The sequence below is a fragment of the Struthio camelus genome, chromosome 6 (genome assembly GCF_040807025.1).
Source record: "Struthio camelus isolate bStrCam1 chromosome 6, bStrCam1.hap1, whole genome shotgun sequence".
NCBI lineage: Eukaryota > Metazoa > Chordata > Aves > Struthioniformes > Struthionidae > Struthio > Struthio camelus.
The window spans coordinates 10,298,900-10,321,063 of NC_090947.1; the positions used below are offsets into that span (position 1 = coordinate 10,298,900).

Below are 22,164 nucleotides of genomic sequence, written 5' to 3' on the forward strand. Positions count from 1 at the left end.
ATACTTGGAAAAGATAAAGGAGCAAATAATTCTTGAAACCGTTTCTAAACATGTAAAGGACAAGAAAGTGACTGGAAGTAGTCAGCACAGATTTATGAAGAGAAAAATCACGCTTCGCAAGCCTTCTATCCTTCTATGATGAGACTACTGGCTCAGTGGATGAAGGGAGAGCAGTAGATGTTGTTTATCTCAGCTTTAGTGAGGCTTTCAACACTGTGACTCAACATGCTCATAGAAAAAACAGTAAAATATGGGCTAGATAAATGAACAGGGAAGTGGATTGAAAACTGGCTAAATTACCAGACTTGAAGGGTTGTGATCAGCAGCACAAAGTCAAGCCAGAGGTCTCACTAGTGGTGTGCCCCGGGGTTCGATACTGGGTCCAGTACTGCTTAACATTTCATTAATGACCTGGATGGTGGGACAGAGCGCACACTTAGCAAGTCTGGAGATGATATAAAACTAGAGAGAGCGTTTGATAACACCAGATGGTTGTGTTGGCTTTCAGAGGGAGCTAGAGAAATGGGCTGACAGGGACTTCATGAAGGTCAACAAAGGAAAATGCAGAGTCCTGCCCTGGAGGAGAAATAACCCTCTGCACCAGTACAGGCTGGGGGCTGACTGGCTGGAGAGCAGCTTTGCAGTAAAGGCCCTGGGGCACTGGTGGACACCAAGTTGAACACGGGCCAGCAATGCACCCTTGCATTAAGGAAGGCCAGCAGGCTCCTGGGCTGTATTAGGCAGAACCTTGCCAGCAGGTTGAGGGAGGTGATCCTTCCCTTCTACTCAAGCACTGGTGAGATATATCTGGAGTGCTGTGTCCAGTGCTGGGCTCCCCAGTACAAGACAGTCATGGACGTACTGGAGCTAGTCCAGCAAAGGGCCATAGGGCTGATCAAGAAGCTGGAGCACCTAACATATGAGGAGCGGCTGAGAGAACTGGGATGGTTTAGTCTGGAGAAGAGAAAGCTCAGGGGGATTTTATCCATGTATATAAACATCTGATAGGTGGGTAAAAAGAAAATGGAGCCAGACACTTTGTTGTGACTGATGACAGGACAAGAGACAATGAGCACAAACTGAAATGTAAGAAATGCTGTTTAAATGTGATTTCTTTTACTGTGAAGATGGTCAAACGCTGGAACAGGTTGCCCAGAGAGCCTGTAGAGGCTCCATGCCTTTGAGATTTTTCAGAACCCAACTGAACACAGCTCTCAGCAACCTGTTGTAGCTGACCCTGCTTTGAAGTAGAGATTTGAACTAGATGGTTTCCGGAGGTTCCTTCCAACCTCAGCTACTGTGTGATTCTGTCTGCTCTTGGAGCAACCATGCTGCTTGCACAGATGAGAACTAATTTTATGGATTTGAGAACGCTTCTGTTTATGGACTGAAGTTACTTGGGAGGGATTCTTAGAAGCCCTGGCTTAACGCTAGGATTGTAATTTAAGGCCTAAGTGTAGTGCACGTTGCGTAATCCATGTGTATTTAGTTGCTTCAGGCTAACTGGTGATCGGAAACCTCTCAAGCTTTTTGAACTTGTGTGCGTGTTTCTGAATTAACGCCTCGGGTTTCTTTATGGTACAGGGAGAAAGTCAGTAGCTAGATGTTTTGTCTCTCCATTCAAGTCAAATATACATTTGATAATAATTCACCTGAAGTAACCAAAGTGTACTTTATATTGAGAAGTGCTGCTGACAGAGAATTTGAGGATATTTTCTGAGATATTGACAGAAGTGCAGAATGCAGGACAAATCTCAATATAAAAATGGAATAAGTAGTCTTGAATCAGTAAGAGTCAAGGTCCCGTTTAAAAATCCACAACCAAAAAAGAAGAGTATGCCAAGCGCTGTAAAACAGTTGAAGAAAATAAGCGCTTCAAGCATACTGGTTTTTAAGTTTAATGCATCTTTTTACAGTGTGCAAAGATCAGAGGCTTAATCTGAGATAAGGTGCACAGTCGAACAAAAATGATCATCACAGCGTAATATTATAGTCTAGGCTAAGGAGACCACTTTGTATTTTTTGGTAAAATACCTCTATGAAAACATTGAGGATCTAAAACTTTGACTGTGTCAAGACTGTGAAGTCCTAGACCGAGGTGTAGAAAATGTTGGACAGAGGCCATGAAGTCCGTTCTTCTGCGGTGTTGAGTGGCTTTAAGTTTTGTGCATGTGTCTGCATATTTAGTGTTTTTTCAGCAATCCATTTAAATACCAGTCTCTTTAGAAACAGCTATATGTGCAAATAGTAAATGTTTCTGAAATCTTGATCTTAATATTTTTAGTAAGTGCCTAATACAGTTAACAATTAAAACTAGTTAATAAAACACATATAAAAGAAAGAAGTGACAAATTAAGATGATACTGCTGGCAAGCCTGAGCTGACCTGAATGGAAGAAAGTTCTTTTTTGACGTCCTGCCAAAGTCTACAAGTAGATGAACTAGCAAGCTCTATGCTTTCTTTAAAAGGTTTCTGCACTGTCCACTCTGGTCCTCTCAAATAAGAGGTTACTATGACAGCAAGACAGACCTATGATTGCTGTGCTTGGCAGTGGGAGACCTTGGGGAAACTGTTAAGAGCAAATTTGGAACTATTCTGAAATTTCAAGAGAACTTTGTGTTTACTGAATGTAGGAGGAGTGAAAATGAGGCTTTGTTTTCTTGCATTTTGGATTTTTCTATTACTTAGGACTACTTTTGCATACTACGTGAAGGATGATCAGTTAGTCTTGTCAAGAGAACAGCACAATTTTCACTTTCTTAAACAGTTCTGATAAATAATCCCAATTTTACATTATAGCTTCATTTCTGTTTTCAACTGTTAAAATTGTTTTTAATGAGGCTCTGCTGAAGAGGAACCGTGAAGTAACTTTTCTGATAGATTCTTTATTAACAGACTTTTAAAGGGGAAGAGATTAAAGAAAACAGTCCAATAAAATTTCTTTATAACAATTAGAATGCTAATTAAATCAGCATTTTGAAATCCTGCCTTTAGAACTCATCGTTTTAAATAACTTTACTAGCCTGAAGAAAATTTCTACTTGGTTGGAGCGGCTATCCTTTTACAATAAAACATAAATGCCCATGTTGGAGAATGAACCTGTCATACATTAAATATCGTTTAGACGAGGAGTAATGGTATAGACAAATAGTAATTGACAAAGTTCATGGTAAAGCTGAGATTGTCATGTCTGCAGGGAAAAGCCATATTTTTAATGCTACATTCTACATGTAATGTGTTAACTGAGGATTAAAATGTTTGTCTAAATTTTTTTTTGAGTTAAATGATAGTACAGGGAAGAAATTCAGTAGACTGAAAGAGATGAGGTCCCATTAACTGACCTGTCTTGCTTGCAGGACAGTGGCATCTGCGAAACTCTGCCATTCTGTTTATTTCTAGGTGATGGCTGAGCTGAGACGCTCATGAAACTTATGTGAAATATTTCTACTGATCAGTACCTCAGATGAAATAAGTGTGTCCAAAGATGGAAATAGATCTGGAGTATGCAGCAGTCTATGGGAGTGAATTGACATCTGATTCGTTAGTGTCTAAGTAGCTTGATGGCTCTCCCAGACTCTAAACCAAAGCCATCTTTCTGTCAAAGCAAAAAAGGGACATTGCACAGTCTGACTACAGAATGCTATTTCCAAATAAGTGAATTGTGAAGAAGGAGCTCATGAATCTCGATCACGGAGGCTTGGAGAGCATCTCCGGTAAGTTGGAAAAATAGTTCCTTTATAAATCCTGAATAAATCTTAACATTTTTAGCACAGCTGCCTAAAGACAAATTTCAATTTCATATTCTTTATATTGCTTATCTGATAGCGCATATGAACAAAAATAGTGGGTCGTCCTAACTAGCATGTTAAATCAGTTTCCACTGTGTAATATTTGTAAAATACTCAATGTTAATTGTTAACATTGATGGGTTTTCCCCTGAAATATATTGAAGGTGATCTTCAGCTTCAGTGGAAATGTTAGATAATCGTCGTATAGGTTTGGTATGTTTCTCCAGAGTATTTTAGCAACTTGAATCTGTTTTTTTTTTTCTTTTTTTCTTTTTCTTTTTCTTTTTTTTATCTCTCTTACCCCCCCCCTCCCCCCCAAGTAGTCATGAAGAGAGTAGAGAAAATAGGAAGAGCTAAATTTCCTTTTCATTATTTTGGGTACCATGTTCACATAAAAGTGTGATTCGGTATGGTTGATAATAGAATTTATTTTTGAGCTGCCTAATTTCAAGGCAGTTTTCAGTTGATTTTGTGTGTGTGTGTGTGTGTGGCTACTTTAAGATTAGTTTTTTGAACCTGTGTTCGATACCAAACAAAAGGAGAACAAGGAAAAAAAGATTTTCCTCCAGAAAAGAGAACTATAACTATGCTAAAGCCAGTGGAACCTTAGAAAATCCATAGCAGGTAAAATATAGGTCTGTTTTTTAGTTTTGAGAATAAGCAGGAAAGATAGAAATTGGAACTTAATAAATATGTCATACTTAAGAAGTCTGAGGCTAGACTACCCTTCCAGGAAGTTACAGAGTCGATTGAGGATGAAGAACTTGCAAATATTACAGTATCAATCAAGTATTGATTCAGTAAATAGTCTGATAATTTGTCCAGTACAAAAAACATCTACTGAAGGTTTATAAAATACTTATTAGCATAAAGAATTTATACTACTGTGGCAGGTATGTAGCATATTTAACAGTAGCGTACTTAGCTTTGGTGACATGGCATTTGCTTGCTTTTAGATGTCTGCTCCAGTGAAGATATTCCTGAGGTAGAGCTGGTGAGCATGCTAGAAGAACAGTTGCCAGAGTACAAATTACGAGTGGACTCTCTGTACCTGTATGAGAATCAAGACTGGAGCCAGACTCCTACCTGCCATGGTCATCTTCCTGAAACCACTTCTCCAATTCATGACGAGGAGACCTTCCGTTACATGAGTGAGTATCTCTGGGCCTAAGGATTTTTTTTTTGCACTTACTGAAGAGAAAAAAGTAAATATGAACTGATTAATATTAAAATATAACATTCAAATCTACAAAATTCTGCACAGGAGGAACAATAAGCTGAGTTCAGAGGAAGTGCTTGTAGTTCAGCTCTGCAATTCTAAGAGCTGACCTAGCATGTCCCATTGCTGCTTGATCATTTGACTTGACACAGAGGTAAGAATGGAAACCTGTGGTAAGGAAAAAGAGGCAGGAACCTACAGTTGTACTAGATTGGATGTGACATAAGTGTGACATGTGACAGAGTATGCAGCAGGTCTGTTTTCAGGAACATTACCGATGCTGTGGTTCTTTTGTAGATGTTTGCCGTTTGTTTTGTGTCAGTGTTTTTTTTTTTTGAAATGCTGTTAACGGTTTCTTCTGGCGATAGAAATTTTATGAATGCCAAGTAGCTTAATACTAGATCAACACTGATCACTGCCTTCCAGTTTTGAAAATAAAAAGTAAATTATGGCCATCAGTTGGTTATGATTACAGCAGTTCTTAAAACAAGCAAAACAAAGCTAGCTGGTCTTTAGAAGGAGAATGCCAGCTTCAGACAATATGAAGAAAACTTCCCCCTTGACTATATTAACAATCAAATGTTATAGAAGGCTGCCAGAAGAACTGAACACTTATTTGCCTGTACTTTCAAGTATTTTCATGTGAAAAGAGGAGAACATTTTGTAATCCTTTCAGAGAAATGGGTGAGTCCTGTTTTCCTCCATGTATGGGGAGGAACAACTTGGGAGGGTGAACTTGGTGTTTAGATACAAGGTACTATTTTTCTGTAGTGATTATCTTTTCCTTTTATGTGCCACAACTGAAAGAGGGTTTTCTGTTGGTGCTCCACCCAGGGAGTATAGCAAAAGAGTAAACAAAATGTTACCTTCTAAGCATGCAGTGTCCCACAGTTTAAGGAGATCTTTATTCTCAGTTGAACTTGCAGCCTTGGAATTCTTTTTAGTTATGGGAAGTATTTTAAAAGCCATGTTTTTCAATTGAGTGAACGCTTTTATAGTTCCCTTGAAGGAATTGTGTAGTCATTGGGGTGTGTACTTGCCTCTAAGTTTTATTTTAAAGAGGTGGGATCAGAGTCTGTCAGTGCTGGAAGCAAGTTTGCATAAAATGCAGCTCTGTTGAGGCTGTCTGGTTCCAGTGTGATTAAGAACAGCTCTCTGAGAGAGGGCCCTTCTGGCAGTTTGAGCCTGCGTTTCCAAACTGCGGTGAGAGAGGCAGGGGTTTAAAGGACAGTCTTTTATTTATTTATCAGTTTTCCTGGCACTGCAGAAGGTGGTGCCTTCCTCTTTCACCCAGTGATAAATACTTTTTAGCTGTAGGAAGAAGTGTCCTGTTAAAATGGTAGACTGCTTTTGAGAGGTTTTTGAACAGCGGCCACAGAGGTTTACTTGACGTTCTCAGAGATGCCCTCTTGCAGTGACTGGGAGAATTCCACCCAAAAGTGAATCTTAAGAATGAGTCAGTCTTAAAACTTTACATTTTATGATAGTCTAGGCGCTTCTCTATGTGAGATTAAAATTTAAGCATGCAACCAGGATGTGAAACGAACGCTTCATGCTAATATAAAAGATCACTGGTAGATATAACAGACAGCTAATCTCATTATTTAAGAACGCTCTTGTAACTGCTGAGTCAAATACATTCAGGATAAATAAGGTTTACGTTTCTCCTAGAAATTGTCCAGACAAAGACTTTGACCGTAGTAGTCTTCATATTAGACCTTTTGAGCCTAGTAATTTGGCTCAAATACGACTGAGATAAGACAGATGCGACTGCAAATCAGGATGTAGTTATAGTCTATAAATACTGTACTAGTACACCTTGTTAGATGAAGTTTGTATCTCTCTTACTAATGATTGTAATTGGGAATAAATATGACAGTCTGTTAAAATTGTATTGTTGAAGCATAAGTTGGGTTATCTTTGAGTTTGTTTCCAGTGAGGGTTTGTGCGTACATGTGTTTATGTGTATCTATGAAAAAATTGTTACAACTTTTTCCAAAAGAGGGTGCCGGGATCATGATGTGAGTCAGTGTGTAGCTTGTACAGCATCTAAGGAAAAACCCAGTTCATTGCACTTGAGCTCCTCCTCTTTTTATGGCTATTGCTGCATGTTTAGAAGGTTTATGCGGTGAACAATTGAGTCTCACTGGCAATGTTTTCAGTGAGGTGGAGGAATATCTTATGCTTCAACTGTAGTAGCGTAGTGAAAGAACCCTGAGTTGCAAAACGTCTATCATTAGAACTCCTTATACAAGTGAATAAAAGGACATGGCGATGGATAACAACAGTGTTAACCAAAATGACGAGCTGTTTGCAGCCTTTGCTTGGCAAGGTGAGTGAGGAGAGAGATTGCACATGCACGTGTTCATGAGAGAGATTTATAACAAACTGATTATGGTTGTGATCCTGTACTGTGTGAAAATAACAAAAGTTGTATGGAGCTAAGTTTTAAAGCTCTTAGTTCTGAGATCTCATTTACCAGAGCAAATATTTTTGGGACAAGCTTTTTGTTGTTTTTGCTTTTAGGAAAGGAGACGTCAAAAATCTACCTGAGTAACCATGTATGAACTTAGCATAAATTAGTTCATTAAGGTGACTTAGCACTGAATAGAGATTGAATCATCTGCTCGGAACACTTATACCACCGGAGAACTGGCTGTAATCTTCTGCCTGTAAGGGCTGACCCTTCTTTTTGTATGTGCCGTGAATTTTCAGAAGATTAATAAGTGAGTTTGGAGTCGTCTTTCATCACGTATCTGCAACCACTCTGAAAGTAGTACAGTAAAGTTGACCCTTAAGTGCCTGTACTTCAAATTTTGTGAAGAGATTTTCTGTTTTTTTCCTGCCTGCCAAAATAATTAGTAAATGGCATTGCTGTAAGTTCAAAGCTTCTAAATGTCCAAATAGCTTTTTTTTTTTTTTTTTTTTTTTTTGCCTACTGATCTGCTTGGGGGGAAAAAGTGTTTTATTTATTAGTTTGATTTATTTTTCTGTTGCAAACTATTTTAGAGAAACAGCTGAGTACACCTCATTCTTCTGTACTGTTCGCTTGTTTTTCATGACTGTGTAAGTTTCCACGTAAACTAAAATGCAACTTTTATTTTTTCCCCTAACATAGCCTTAGTGTTATATTCTGCAAGGTTATGTGTGGCAGTTACCTAAGTAAAGGACAGGCAAAGCTTATATGCAAATAAAGATGGTGCGCACTTCAGTTAGTGCTTCACTGTCTCAGTAAAATGTGCAGCCCTCAACAAGAGTCAACAAAAAAAACCCAGAACCAATACCAATATCTGTTCGGAGTACGAAGCAGGTTTAAATATGGTAGAACAATCAAACAATTCCTCAGAAGCAAATTTAGACCAAATCCAATAACAATCTCACTTTGCACTGTGATGCTGATGGAATTAGTTTCAAAACAGGTTAACTTAGAAATTCAGCTGAAGCAGATATTTCCGTATTTGTTACATTTATACTGCTGCCTTCTTTGCTTTCATGATCCTGATTCCATAAGGCAAAAACGGTGAAGTTCTACTGAACTTATACCAGCACAATCGGCCTTCTCCTGTAAGTAACATGTATAGTTCCTCTCCTGAAGGGAATCATATTTAAATGGCTCTTTAACAGTTCTAAGAAAGTTTCAGCAGTACAAAGTGTACGTTTACACACACTTCAATTTTTGGTGGTGATGGATGCATGCAAATCAACAACCTGTGTCCTTAAATTTTAATTCTTTCTCCCTTCTGTTTTTTCCTGCCTTTCATTTTCGGACACTCTAGCTCTTTTAGAACTTCCTCCCTCCTCCTTCGCTGAATCTCAAAAATTTGCACAAGGTAATTAAGGTTTCTTCTTTACTAGATTCTTTTATTTCTCAAGACAAGACCTAGTGAGGCCAGTGCTTTGTTTTAGCACTGATTTTTTTTTTTCCAGAGTTGTCATGCATTCTCCATGCTCTTTGTTTCTTTCTGACTCAGTCCTGCTTTTCAAGTCCTTTTCAAGTCCTGATTGTTCTCAGTTTTTTAGTAGTTTTACCAACTCTTCAAACTTTGAAGTCATTCTATCAATACGATAGGATTTACTACTGGATTTAAATTACAGACATACAGTCTGTTATCCCATTTCTTTTTAACTGCTTTCCAAGATGATCAAGCACTCTGTAAATAAGTTTTTGTGATCTTTCTCTGGGATTTCCATACTTCCTGTTTATAGCTGTCACATACACTAAAGTGGATTTTGTTTTGCAGATGTTTTCAGCTCTGTTTGGATATACAGTACTCTTTCTCTCTCCTCAGCAGGCTGGATGATTCAGTAGTTTAACTGTATTCAAAAAGTTGATCTTAAGAGATTTTCTCCCGTTCGTAAATTTGAAGGATGTGTGAGCACTTGAACTTTTAGCTAATCTTGCTGAAAGCTGTACATGTTTAAGATCTAATTGGATCAGTCTTCCAAATGAGTATTGTTTCACATTTCTGAAGTTAAGATGCATTTTTATAGCCTCCGCTGGCTTCCTCAACTAATTGCTGTATTTGCGCTTCTATAAAGAATATCCTCTGAGTTTTAGCTCTCCCTTCCCAACATTATTCTTGTAGTTAAGGTACTTCAGTGAGTATTTTTTTTTCTCTTCTCAGTTCTTGGCACAGATAACGTGGAGCAAATAACGAAAACCTACAGTGATGCTGACATGGTCAAACATTTGCTAGCTGAGGTACGCTCATCTATATAAGGCTGTGTTAGTATAGTTGAGGACATATTTGAGGAAAGATTTTGCTCAGTTACTGGGAAATCTGGTTCAGTTACCTGTAGGAGGTGCTTATCAAATAGTGAAACACCTGGGTAATGAGAAGTTGCCCAGTGGGCAACTCAAAAACAAAATTTAGCAAAACTATGGATGCTTCACAGGAGCCAATGAGACATAAGAAGGCTTTCTTCTGCTTTCCTATTGCTCCTTAGCTTCTACCCTGTCATCACTATTTCAGTCAAGTAGTCTGTCCTGGAGAAGGTGATGCTTCAAAGACCACAGGCCTAAGTATATGCAGCTTCTTGACGTGATACAAAAGCCCATATAACCTCTCCAGTATTCAGCACAAAAAACTAAACTGTTCCCTAGGTAGTTGCTGGAGCTGGGTTTTTTTTTTTTTTTTTTTCCCCCTTCCCTATTATTGCAAATGACTGTGGAATAGAATTTAGCTGTATCAAGAAACACAGTTATGAATGTATTCTGGATCCAAATGATGAAATATTAACCGTTGTTCTAACCAGCATTGCTGAAGCAATCCATTTGAGAGTGAATGGGGATCTCAAAGTTAAGATACGCTGACCAATAGCCAGGAAAATCTAAAGTTACTCTGAATTTTAAATTTACATAATCAAAAGCAGACATTTGTTTTCATTTTGTGAACAGAGAGATCGGGACCTGGAACTGGCAGCTCGAATTGGACAAGCCCTTCTTAAGCGAAACCATCTTCTAACAGAACGGAATGAAGCACTAGAAGAACAGCTAGGACAAACTCTAGACCAAGTGAGTGATTTCTCTTCCCCCCCCCTCCCACCCCCCTCCTTTTTAAGAGGAGAAGAAGAGGATTAACAGAAACATGTTATTTCACTATGGAAGTAGGTTATTGCTGCTCTCAAAACTACAGAAGTACAATTAGAAATCATTGCTCGAACTGTCATAGTTCAGCCAGCTTTCTTGGTCATAGTTCGGTCAGCTTTCTTGGTCCAAGAATTGACTATGATGACTGAATATTGTAATTCCTAAGAAGTTGCAAGCATGTTAGGTGGTATTATGATATACCTATAGTAGAATTGTATTTTTAGAAGCGTCTATTTTGACCATCAATCTGATATTCTGGTTTTAAAATATGAATCTAATAATCTCAGAAAAAATAAACTATGTAGTTGGCATCTGACAGAACCTTTTATATAACATCTTCCCAAGTGAGGAAAGAACCAGAGAATGAGCTTGATTTGATGGGGTGCTTACATTAAAAAATAAATTAAAAACAAATGATAATGACAACAGAATTCTTCTCAAGATCCTCACTCCCATCTTTTGCTTTAAGGAATCTGTGCTTATGTAATCTTCTCTTGGTTATTCTTACTTAAAAAAAGAAGTTGACAACCTATAAAGTATCCCAGGTTTTTATCCCTGGATAACACAGATGTATTCTAGGTTATAGTGAAAGAGATTCAGTTGCACGTATAAAACAGTATGCAGGTAATAAATAGATTCTTGTAATCAGCTGTAAGCCAGAATAGACTTACGTATTCACATACATTTGTATATACAAAATGGAACGTGGCTAAATTTGACATCTCGCTTTTCTCTTGTTTTTATCTGGCCTACAGTTCATTTCATGTGTGAAGTGGGGGCACAGATGTCTAGGATTTCTTTTTTCCAGAAAACTATAGTGCAGATGAAACAGTTGTAACCAAAACGATAGTTAACATGTTAAAAGGTAAAGGTATATCAAAGCAGCTGGAAGATTGTTTTGAGGTTAACTATTTTAAAAGTAGATTTTGTCATCCATTCTTGTGTTACCTTGTTCTGTCTCCCTTACAATGCTAAAATTACAATTTTGTGAACTACCTATAAAATAAATAGAATATAAATCTTCTGTGCAAACATAAATAAATTGGTTGTCACTTGTGGGCTGTTTTTGATCTCAGTTTATACTGGACCTGTGATGTTCCCAGAATTTAGAGGCTGCACAAATAATTTACTATACTCTTGTATAGCTAAAGTATATATCACAAGCTGGTTATCTTTTTTTGTCATAGGTTAACCAGCTGCAGCATGAACTGTCGAAGAAGGATGACCTGCTTCGTATTGTTTCAATTGCTTCTGAGGAGAGTGAAACAGATTCCAGCTGTTCCACGCCACTTCGTTCCAATGAATCTTTCAATGTATCGCACAGCCTCTTGCAGCTGGATATCTTGCAAGATAAACTCAGGGAGTTGGAAGAGGAGAACCTTGCTCTCCGATCGAAGGTATAGATAAGAGATAGATGAGGCTGGTTTAAAAAATACAGCTTCTGGACTTCTCTTGAAATGACTGTATTGCATTCCTGTAGATAAATCATACCAAATACTTTCCTTCCACCGATCCCCATCCCTGTGTTTCCTTCAGAATACTGCCATACTCCTAGCTATCTTCAGAGTCCGTTAGTGTTCCTTTCTCAATACTTTTATGATATGTGAAAGAATACAGGCAGGCATGTGAGCAGCCAGTACAATTTCTTGGACCTCTGAGGCCCTCAGATTTGTGTGACCTGTTGTGGTGTAAATCTGTCTGCAATGTGTTGTATTATTTTGAGAATTCCATTGAGCTGACATTACATTTTTGTCAACCTGTATTAAATATTAAGGGTCTATAAGCTTTTTAAAACTTGGTAAGCTTTAAATCCTTTAAAGACATACTTAGTTTTGAGTGTGTGATTAGTCTCCATATTTTAATTGGTATCTCTTATGTGCAAAACATGAACGCAGGCTTTGTGCCTTTAAAAAGTTAGGGACCAAATGCCTAGACAAAATAAATGGCTATAAAAGTTGTGGCACCAAAGGCAAAGGTTACAAGAATTGGAATCTGTAGATGCTAATTGTCTCTTCTCTGGAGGTGGAGAGTGGAATTTGTAAAACAGGAAATTGGGTGAGAGCCTTTTTTGAAGATTTTTTTGTTGTTGTTTTTAAGTAAGCCTTTTCCAACACAAGCTTGAGGTTACATGTTACAACAACGCTTTTGTTAACAAAATGTTGGTCTGGACTGGAAACATAAGATGGTGGAAGAAGGGAGAGGGGAAAAAAGTCTTGCTCTTTGTAGTTCCAGTTCTCTGTAGTATCCTCCTTTCTTTTTTCTTCCATCTCCATCTGTTTTCTCAGGCCTGTATTTCCAATGTCAAAAACTTTTTGAATTTAAAAATTGTCATGAAGAAGGGAATTGAAAATCTGTAAAGAAAGAGCATCCTAACAGCTTCTGGGCAATATAAGTCTTTCTGGTTTGTTACAACCCTTCCTGTGTGTTAGGTAGTACTTACAATTCAGGGACCATATATTTTTTCCCCCTTGTTTTGTCTCCAAAATGCTCAGCCTGAGAAGCACATCTTCCCTAAAACTCTAAAAGATCAAATGGATATTTTGGTAGTGCTGGGACAAAAGAATGAGGGGAATGTCAGACTGCTTTTGTGATGCCAACCCTGCATATTATTATGAAACTAAACATGAATTCAGTCCACCTTAGTAGGTAGAACTGGAGTTAAAAAGAGGTTGCTGTCTTTCTGTGGTATATCATCATCTTCCTTGATTAAAAATAGCCTCAAGCATACTGAGCCAGTGTTTGCTTGCCTTTGTTTTCCTAAGAACAGCCTTGAACTATTTATGTTTATGACAGTGTCATGGGAAGAAGTATGTTTATCTGCACTTGTGTATCTACTTCTATTCACTTGAATAATCTTTAACCCAATCACTAAGTTTTCTGAGTCACTTATTGGCAAACAATCCTGAATACAAAGACTGTTGTGTGCAAAGGTTAGTGTTATGGAATCATATTGAGAGTCCAATGAAGGTGGAAATCCAGTATGCTCAGTGTTGCTTAAACTTGTGGTGAGACTCAGTCTCTGGCCCAGAAAACTTGCAGTCTAAATATTACTAGTCATGGGAAGATGCGAAATGCTGTTCTATTGAGAGCTTTTCACTGCCTAATGGATTTGGCTAGCATCATTTACTTTTCAAGATTTCTTTGCCTTAGGAAGTTTTGAAGCAAATTACTTCTGATCTTGTATTGGTTTACATTTCCTTACCAAATTACATATTTTGCAGGAGAGAGATCAGGGTTTGTGCATGTGAGCATCCATGTGGGCATCTTTCATTCAAAAGACCTACACAACTCAGGGAAACAGGTTGTGGTGGGAAAAAATGGACAGGAAGTATGGCCAGATGCACAGAAATTGCAAAGACAAGAGAGAGGGGAGGCTCTTCAATTGCAACACTTGCAGAAATACAAATTTTATAATGTTAACATATGTATAGATGCATATATAAATGTAAGTTGGAAAACTTTATAATTTTCTTGAAGGCTTGCCATCTGAAGACAGAAACCATTACATATGAAGAAAAGGAACAGCAGCTGGTTAATGACTGTGTCAAGGAGCTACGTGAGTATCCGGGTTATATCCTGTAATGGCAAAAAGGTATTTGAGCATCTATAGTGCCTACAGTTTCTCTTAGTTATCCCTGAATTCAAAAAGGAGCTCCAGTAATTTTTGTCCATGAGTTGAGTCTTGTTCTTTGCCCAAATTCAAAGCTATTTCTGTATTTCACAGAGCTTCACTCTGGCACTCAACTTCAGATATCGGTACTGTTGCTAGAGAGAGGACAAGAGAGAAAATGAACGCTGACCCTAACGTTCATGAAACCACCTAAACTGAAGTCTAAAGAAACTGGAAAATCAACAAAATATGCTTCTTGAAAAGAATATTCAGCACATTTAAATTGGCAAGTGTTCTGTCCAAAACAGTGATCCTTATTTGCAAAGAACTGCAGCTATTTGTATGCAAACGCACAAAAGCATTCTGAAATACAAAGGAGCGATCCTTGTTTTCTGTGGTGGTTGTGTAACCTGGTGGTACAATCTTCTAGCTATAGCTATTTGATAGGTGTCCTTTGTGGCATATAAATAACCTTAAGCTTATCTTTTAAGAGTGCTTTATTTTATGCAACTACCAGACGACTGGGTTGCTACTTGTTTTTTTTTTTATTATTCCCGATAACCACAGAACACTGTGAGTTGGCACCTAGCTGGTTGTTGAATAACTGTGCTTCCTCTGAGAAAATGTAAAACCTTATCAAATAAAGTTGTTTCATGTAACTCCTGCTATTTTCCTACAATGGGAACTTCAGTAACTCTATTTTGTCTAATCTTATAGCACATACAGGCACATTAGGCACTTTAGACTCACAGGAAGAATCTTCTCCCACAGGATTTCTAGTGTACAGCTTTAAAATCTGTGCCTTCAGGAAAAGGTATCTAACTGTGAGGTTACATGTCAGCAGGCCCGTGATGCAGGCTCTGTCCTACAGTACAGTTGTGGCCACTGTCAATTAAACATGTATCTGGCAAATTTCCAGTATTTCTAACAACCAAATAAATACTTATCGCCATCAGAGAGAATCCTCCTTCTAACTCAAAATTTGTTAGGATTGAAGGAAAATCTTCTGTTTTTCAAATCAGAAATAAGATAGACACCGTCTTGCTTAAAGGTTATGTTTGTAAATTTGTAGTTGTTCTTCATGCAAGATTGACCAGACGTTATTGTTACTTTGCTATGCTTTCAGGACAGGTATACAAGAAACTGTCATTGTATAAAAATACTTCATTTTTTTGAGGTGCTTTGTCATCTTACATAATGAAGCTGCTCACTCAAAGGAACAAAAAAAAGAGGAGATGGGAAATTGTAGACGTTGGGTCTTTGGGGAATAGATAGTAACCAGAATCAAGAGCTAAATAGCCATATGTTATGCTTGACAAGATCTGATGAAATCTCTTTGCATACAGAGAATGGTAGCTAATAACAAGATCAGCTCCATCTGACTACTTCAGCATCTTCTAATAAGACTAGCCTAGGTCATGAGCCAGTTTGTCATTTGAAATTGTTTACAGCAGCCTGCCTTGGATTCTGCAATGATCATTTTGCAGAACTTCTGTCTTCTCGTATGTCAGTGATAAGTATGTCACTATATTTACAGTATTTTTTGGTGTATTTTCCTTGGGATTCTAGCTTACTTTTTACTCTCTTTTTAATATGTTACACCTACTTTTAAAGTTGAATCTCTTCCTTTCTCCTCCTTCCTACCCCTTTTCTTTATTTTGTACTTTGCAGATGTTCCAGGGCTCCTGCTTTTATGAAATGGGAATTGATTTCCTAAGAATATTGGTCATTTTGCAGATATTTGACTTTCACAGATCCCCTCTTTTTTTCACCATGTGTTGGAAAAAGCTCTCTGCTGACTAAGTTCTTTTTATGTTTTGTAGGGCAATCGAATGCTCAGATTTCCAGAATAACAGAGGAGCTGTCAGAAAAGAGTGAGGAGTTGGTTCGCTACCAGGAGGAGATCTCATCCCTCTTGTCTCAGATTGTTGATCTTCAACATAAACTCAAAGAAGTAAGGGAGTGGTGGTGAAGCATGTGTGTGCGCGTGCGCTTACAGCAGGGGAGAATAGATTTGCAAGCCAGGGGGACTACACCACAAGAGAGTGGCTGTTTCAGGAGAGCATGGCAGAGGATCAACTCTCTCAGGGGAATCAGCTGAGAAAATAATTAGCACCTTTTTTGTGCTTTCAGCATGTGATTGAAAAGGAGGAGCTGAAACTTCATCTACAAGCTTCCAAAGATGCACAGAGACAACTAACAGCAGAGGTACTTAAGGCTTTCTATACATATGTTTGAAATGGAACATAAGAGAAAAAACTAAAAGAGAACAGAAAGTGGTGGGTTTTTTTTTTCTGAAAATGGTTGGAGAGAAAGCAAAATTTCTCAGCTAACTCAACAACAATCATATTTGTAGTTCACATGAGTGAAAGGCAAGGAAGGTGTGCAAGTGGGTAGATCTTACTATACTTAAGTTGCTATGAGAAAATGAGTTAATGTGACTGTTACTGATTATATCAGCAAAACTCTAGCTCACTAGATCTTGAAGTCCTCCTTTATGCCTCTTTTGCATCTGCTGTTACTGTATTTACAATGTGTTTTGATGCATTTTCCTTTGGATTCTATCTTACCTTTTCCTCTTTCAAGTTTTACTTTGTACTTCATGCTTTACCACTGAAATCAGGGCGGGCACCATGCTGAGCACTGTGTATTACCGCTTCTGTTTCCAGATGCAGGCATGCGCTGTGTGTGCGGAGAAATATTGTAGTGCTGAATCAGTCTCTTCTGTATAAGGTTCTGTAGGAGTAAACTGAGTTTCATTCTGTCTTTTACTTGCTTCTATTGAAGCTTATTGGTAGCACTGATCTCCTCTTTCCTCTTTCAGCTACACGAGCTGCAAGATCGGAACGCAGAGTGTCTGGGGATGTTACACGAATCACAAGAAGAAGTGAAGTTACTGCGCAGCAGAGCCAGCTCTGCTGCTGTTCTCTGCCGCCCTCAGGCATGTCGAGCATTTTCTGGGGTAATAAATACCACTAGCTTGGTACATACCTACTGGTACATGTGGTCCATAGTAGCAAAGACCTATGAGTAAAACAGCTGCTACTGGAGCTGCAGTGAGAACTATGTTGCAGTAGGCAAAGGGGCTGATCTTACAGTCTTTTAATTCTTTAATGCATTCACTTCTGAGAATTTTATGCTTTAGGAAAATAGTCATTCATCTGCCATATTGTGGTATTACAACGGTTGTTTTTATATGACTGTTCCCTTAAACAGGGGAATTGGCCAGTTCTATAGCTAATGCCCAGTTGTGCTAGTGTATCATTCAATGTTGATGTGAATCTTATACCTTGACAGTATTTCTTTAAGAAACAAAACAAAACATTTTTTTCAAGAGTTCCAAGAGGATTTTTATGTAGTGATGTAGTTTATGATGTAGTTTTATGTCCTTATCTCCTTATCTTGTTGTGAAATAAATTTTAAGCATCATCAGAAAATCATAACTTTAGTCTAATTGCCAGAGATGACTAAACCAATGGAAAAGCTTCCAAAAACCTTTATTTTCCTCCTCCTGTTCTTAGAGTCAGGTGTGTTCTGTACTCTCACAAGTTGCTGGGCCTTCCTGGGAATTTGTCGGGTTTTGGATGGCTGTTCTATATAGTATCCCCCATGTACATATGTTTTGGCCTTGGAAGAAGTGCTCTTGCAATTGTAGCTTAACTTAAGCAAGCAACATAACGAATCCCCCAGAAGGGTTGCTAATGTAAAACTAGTATGGGTTCAGTTTACGTAGGTGTAGTTAGGGTGGAAGGTTTCCCCTCCACCCCTTCCCTTTTCAGAGAGTTAGAGGTTTATGCATAACACACTGTGCTGAAACCTACTGATATGGGGGAGACAAGTGCATTTTTATTCCATTTATTTATTTATTTCTAAGAAATATTTTCTGCTGAAATTGTTAGGAAGGATACTTCAATCTAATTCATAAATTATTTTGGTTTGTGTTTTTCTTTAGGATTCCCTTGCAGCAGAAATTGAAGGGACAATGCGGAAGGAATTGAGTCAGGGTGAAGAATCTGTTCCTTCTAAGCAAAAGTATGTTCATCAGCTTCATCTGTATAGGCTATTTTGATATTTTTCTATATGCCTGTATTAAATGAGGTGAAACTGATTTCTGGAAATCTATAAGCCTGAATGTTCCCTCTTTGATAACTCTTCTTTGTAACTTAATAAAAAAGCTTTGTTGTATTTGATAGTTTTCTCAGTGTTGAAACCTCCCATTCTTATTTAATTCTATGAGAAAGTTGAGAATTTGCTAAAAGGATTTTATTTCCTTTTTGAATTTGTTAGATTTTTGATGCAGCTTCTCCAGTGCACAGCACCAGTTTCATCTCTTTTAATCCTTGTAGAAAAATTATCTGCAAAAGAAATTAGGCTGAAAGACTGGTAGCAGTTTCCAAAGCCCTGAAGGCCTATTCCTGGAGCCGTTGCTTCTGAATAAGGGTTAAGTAGATGCCCTTGAAAGGTCTCCAGTGGTTATCAGTGGAGTATTTTGTTGTTTCAAATCAAAGTGAGTGGCAGTTCTGATATTTTGTTAGAACAGTATTCCTTACAGCGTCTTAGGCAGTCCTGTTCTGGGCTTAAATCTTTTTAGTTATGACTCTGCAGCCTTTGGGAAGTCTGTTGCTCGAAGCTTTTTCTTTATTATATCCTTTCCAAAATGCTTCTGAAAACCATGTTTGTTTGTTTTATTTGCTTGCCTCTAGGGGTCAACAGAAACGAGTATTTGACACTGTCAAGGTTGCTAATGTCACTCGTGGTCGCTCTTCTTCCTTTCCTGCCCCTCTGCCAATCCCTGGATCTAATCAGTCAAGTGTTGTTATGACAGCAAAGCCCTTTCAGTCTGGATTGCACCGGATGGAGAGCCACGCACAGATGACCCAGAGGAGCAGCTCTGAGAAGAATTTGAGGTAGGAAACACAGCCTGTTATTGTCTTTCTAAATTTACTGATTTGAAACTAAATCCAGACTGGATCTCTGTGTGTGGGGAAGAAATGTTTACTTTAATGGTCTTAATATCTACTATTGTCTAATTTCTTCTCTCCCAGGGACACTCATAAGCCAGGCCAGCCAGGAGACCCTGGAGACAGTGACTTAGCCACAGCTCTGCATAGGCTGTCCCTCCGTCGTGAGAACTACCTGAGCGAAAAGCAGTTCTTTGAGGAGGAGTGGGAGCGAAAGATGCGTTTGCTGGCTGAGCAGAAAGAAGAGGCTAGTGGCTGTAGTACACCCGCAGAAAGCTGTTTTTCCCTCAGTACAGACTCAGAATTCACAGATCTTTCTGCCAGCTCCAGTAACTTCCGTGTCCTCCTACCAGAAAAATTACAAATTGTCAAGCCCATTGAAGGTAAGAGAATGACCTTCCTTCTCTCTTCAGAAGAGGATTTTAGATTAATTTGTCAGGTGAATTGTTGTTGCTCTGTGTATAGATAGGTGTGATATGCAATAAGAGGAAAAAGTAGTATTCCGTAGGCTAGGTACCCACCAGCTCAGCAGTAGCACTTGTTTTTTTTCCTGTATGGCGCTAACAGTTAGGCTTTTTCTTATTCTTGGTGTTGCCATCCGAGTACACCACGTGTACCACAGTGTCAGCACCACTTGGCCGAAGTTGTTTTGATCATGTGCTTTTGTAAGTCTGTATAATAGTAGGTAATGGCTTTCTGAGGTACTTTTCTTTTGTCACACCAGGATCTCAGACCCTGTTTCACTGGCAGCAGCTTGCTCGACCGAACCTAGGCACCATTCTTGACCCAAGACCAGGTGTTGTTACAAAAGGTTTTACCCCTCTATCTGATGATGCTGTGTACCACATCTCTGACTTGGAGGAGGATGATGAGGAAGAAGGCGAAGGAGGTATAACGTTTCAAGTGCAACCTTCCTTCCTGGAGAAAAGGAAGTGTGCGGTGGCAAAGCCAGTAGCAGGGATTTTCCTGCCACCTATTACTTCAGCAACGGTACCACTCACTGGTAAGAAGCAGAGTTAGTGTTTTTCCTCCTTTTGCATGCTGATTATTGAGGTTTTAATCCATTCTTGATGCCTTTATTGTTTTTGCCTCCCCTCGCCCCAAGTCTTAGGTCATTAAAACCTAAGTAGCATTAAACCAAGTGAATTTGTTGGGGAGACGTTGCCAATATCATCTGGGTTCTTCCAGATGTAATGTTAGTGATTTCAGAAGGTGATGCTTGTCTTCCAAGTCTGTTTGCAGTTAGGTAGAACATGGTTGCTGGAAAACTTATCTGCAGTAAGATCAAAATCTGAATTATTTACTATATGCTAAGCAGTCGTCAAATTAAGACGACTGAAGATGATTGGCATTTTCAATTTAATTTAAGAAGTGTGCTATTTTTGTTAGTAAAAACTGTTAAACTGTATTCTGTGGAAAAGAACGCCCTGATAAAAGAAGAGAATGGGTAGCCTAAGACAGGAAGAAATTAATTTTGTGTTAAACTTTTTAGGGGAATGTGCTGTATTGTCAACATTGATCTGCAGTGTTGTTTCGGCTTATCTTTTATCGAAAAAATATAAAGGAAGTCACTAAAGGGATCTTAAAATGAACTGATGACAATATTTATTTTTCAATGGAAAGTATTTGCCCTTGAGACAATGTTGTTTTCACTGCCTTTGTTCTTTATTAAAATAGATATAGCAGTGGTAATAATATTGTCTTAAGCTTTGCTTTGATTAGCCCTTTTCTGTCTTTATTTTTACCCTCACTGGATGCAAATTTTCCACGTTGCAGCCTCAAATCCAGGGAAATGTCTGTCTTCCACAAATTCCACATTTACCTTCACTACCTGTAGGATCCTTCATCCATCTGATGTCACCCAGGTTACTCCCAGGTACGATGACTCCTGACATTCTAGGAGCTGCTGCATAGGATTAAACAGTTGCTTTCTGGCTTTTAACGTATGGACCAGCTTTAAAAAAAATAGCGAGGCAGCATGTAGGATGCTTCTGACACAAATGGCTGTAATTATAAAGGGGATAGTTAAAATTTCCCACAGTGAGAGTGAGAAACAGGTCAGGATAATTTAGAGGAAAGTAAATTTAGTCTTAAATTGAAAATTTCTTTCATCGTAGATCTCTTCAAAGAAGCAGTTGATACCTATTCTGTCATGATTTTTTCAACTAAGTTATTACTGGCCATCTGTGTAGATATTCGATTTAATACAGTACAGCTGATCATAGTTGGTATTTCAGATTCTATAGGATTAAAAAAAAAATCTCTATAATAAAGGTTTTCATTGCGGGTAGCCATTGTTACATTCTGGCTTGGCTGGTTGTGTCTTCTTTACAGCAGAATACCTGTTTAAGTGGGTCAGTTGTCTGGTTCAGAATTGTTAACCCAGTTTAATTTTCTTGTTTGGATGTTTGTTTTTTGTGGGGGTTTTTGGCTTTTAGAGCATCTTTAATAGAGGAGTTTAAGTGTGCCTGACATCCCCTATCCACCCAGAACGTCTTTTCAGAAAACAGAACAGTTATAATTACTGTTTTGGGAAGCATCATCTGAGTTAGTGTTGGAGCAGAAGAGATTACACGATTTGTGCCTGGGAAATAAAGACTGGTATTAGTGTGATATTCTGCAGCTGATAAGAAGCAGCCTTTCAAGGTTGTATCACAGGTAGTTTTGGGAATTCAGGTTTCAGTTGTCTGGAAATTTAGCAGAACTTCACTAACTGATGTTTTCTTCAACAGAGTAAGTTCGTTCTTTTTTTTTTTATGGAACATGCAATTAAAAGCTCCTGAGTGGCAACTGGTCTTGGAAAGTTTTAGTCTCTTGCTTGTAATCTTAGAACAAAACTTAACTTTTTGAAGCTAAATAGAAGGCATAACACAACAGTGAGCTTGATTATATGGCAAGATTATTCTAAGAAGTGTTTTAATAGAATTTTAAAATGTGGGTGGGTTTTTTTTCTCCTCCATGACCATATATTACATATTACATACCTTACATATTGT

General features: G+C 38.3%; 1 protein-coding gene across 11 annotated transcripts in view; it reads left to right on the plus strand.

Moving 5' to 3' along the window:
- Positions 1–22,164, plus strand: part of TRAK2 (trafficking kinesin protein 2) — a 35,595-nt gene that overhangs the window by 9,046 nt on the left and 4,385 nt on the right. For 3 of the 11 annotated variants that reach the window (XM_068948146.1, XM_009684246.2, XM_009684245.2), the window contains 15 exons: positions 3,400–3,713; positions 4,745–4,939; positions 8,784–8,837; positions 9,633–9,709; positions 10,406–10,522; positions 11,785–11,994; positions 14,075–14,153; positions 16,031–16,161; positions 16,341–16,415; positions 17,032–17,169; positions 18,160–18,239; positions 18,911–19,114; positions 19,253–19,551; positions 19,893–20,171; positions 20,945–21,044. In XM_068948146.1, coding sequence (XP_068804247.1) covers positions 3,677–3,713; positions 4,745–4,939; positions 8,784–8,837; positions 9,633–9,709; positions 10,406–10,522; positions 11,785–11,994; positions 14,075–14,153; positions 16,031–16,161; positions 16,341–16,415; positions 17,032–17,169; positions 18,160–18,239; positions 18,911–19,114; positions 19,253–19,551; positions 19,893–20,171; positions 20,945–21,044 — 2,075 coding nt within the window. In that variant the 5' untranslated portion in view covers positions 3,400–3,676. Of the gene's footprint in view, positions 1–3,399; positions 3,714–4,744; positions 4,940–5,052; positions 5,162–5,186; positions 7,340–8,783; positions 8,838–9,632; positions 9,710–10,405; positions 10,523–11,784; positions 11,995–14,074; positions 14,154–16,030; positions 16,162–16,340; positions 16,416–17,031; positions 17,170–18,159; positions 18,240–18,910; positions 19,115–19,252; positions 19,552–19,892; positions 20,172–20,944; positions 21,045–22,164 lie in introns of those variants that run through there. The other 8 variants (XM_068948151.1, XM_009684248.2, XM_009684247.2 and 5 more) reach the window with 8 other exon arrangements.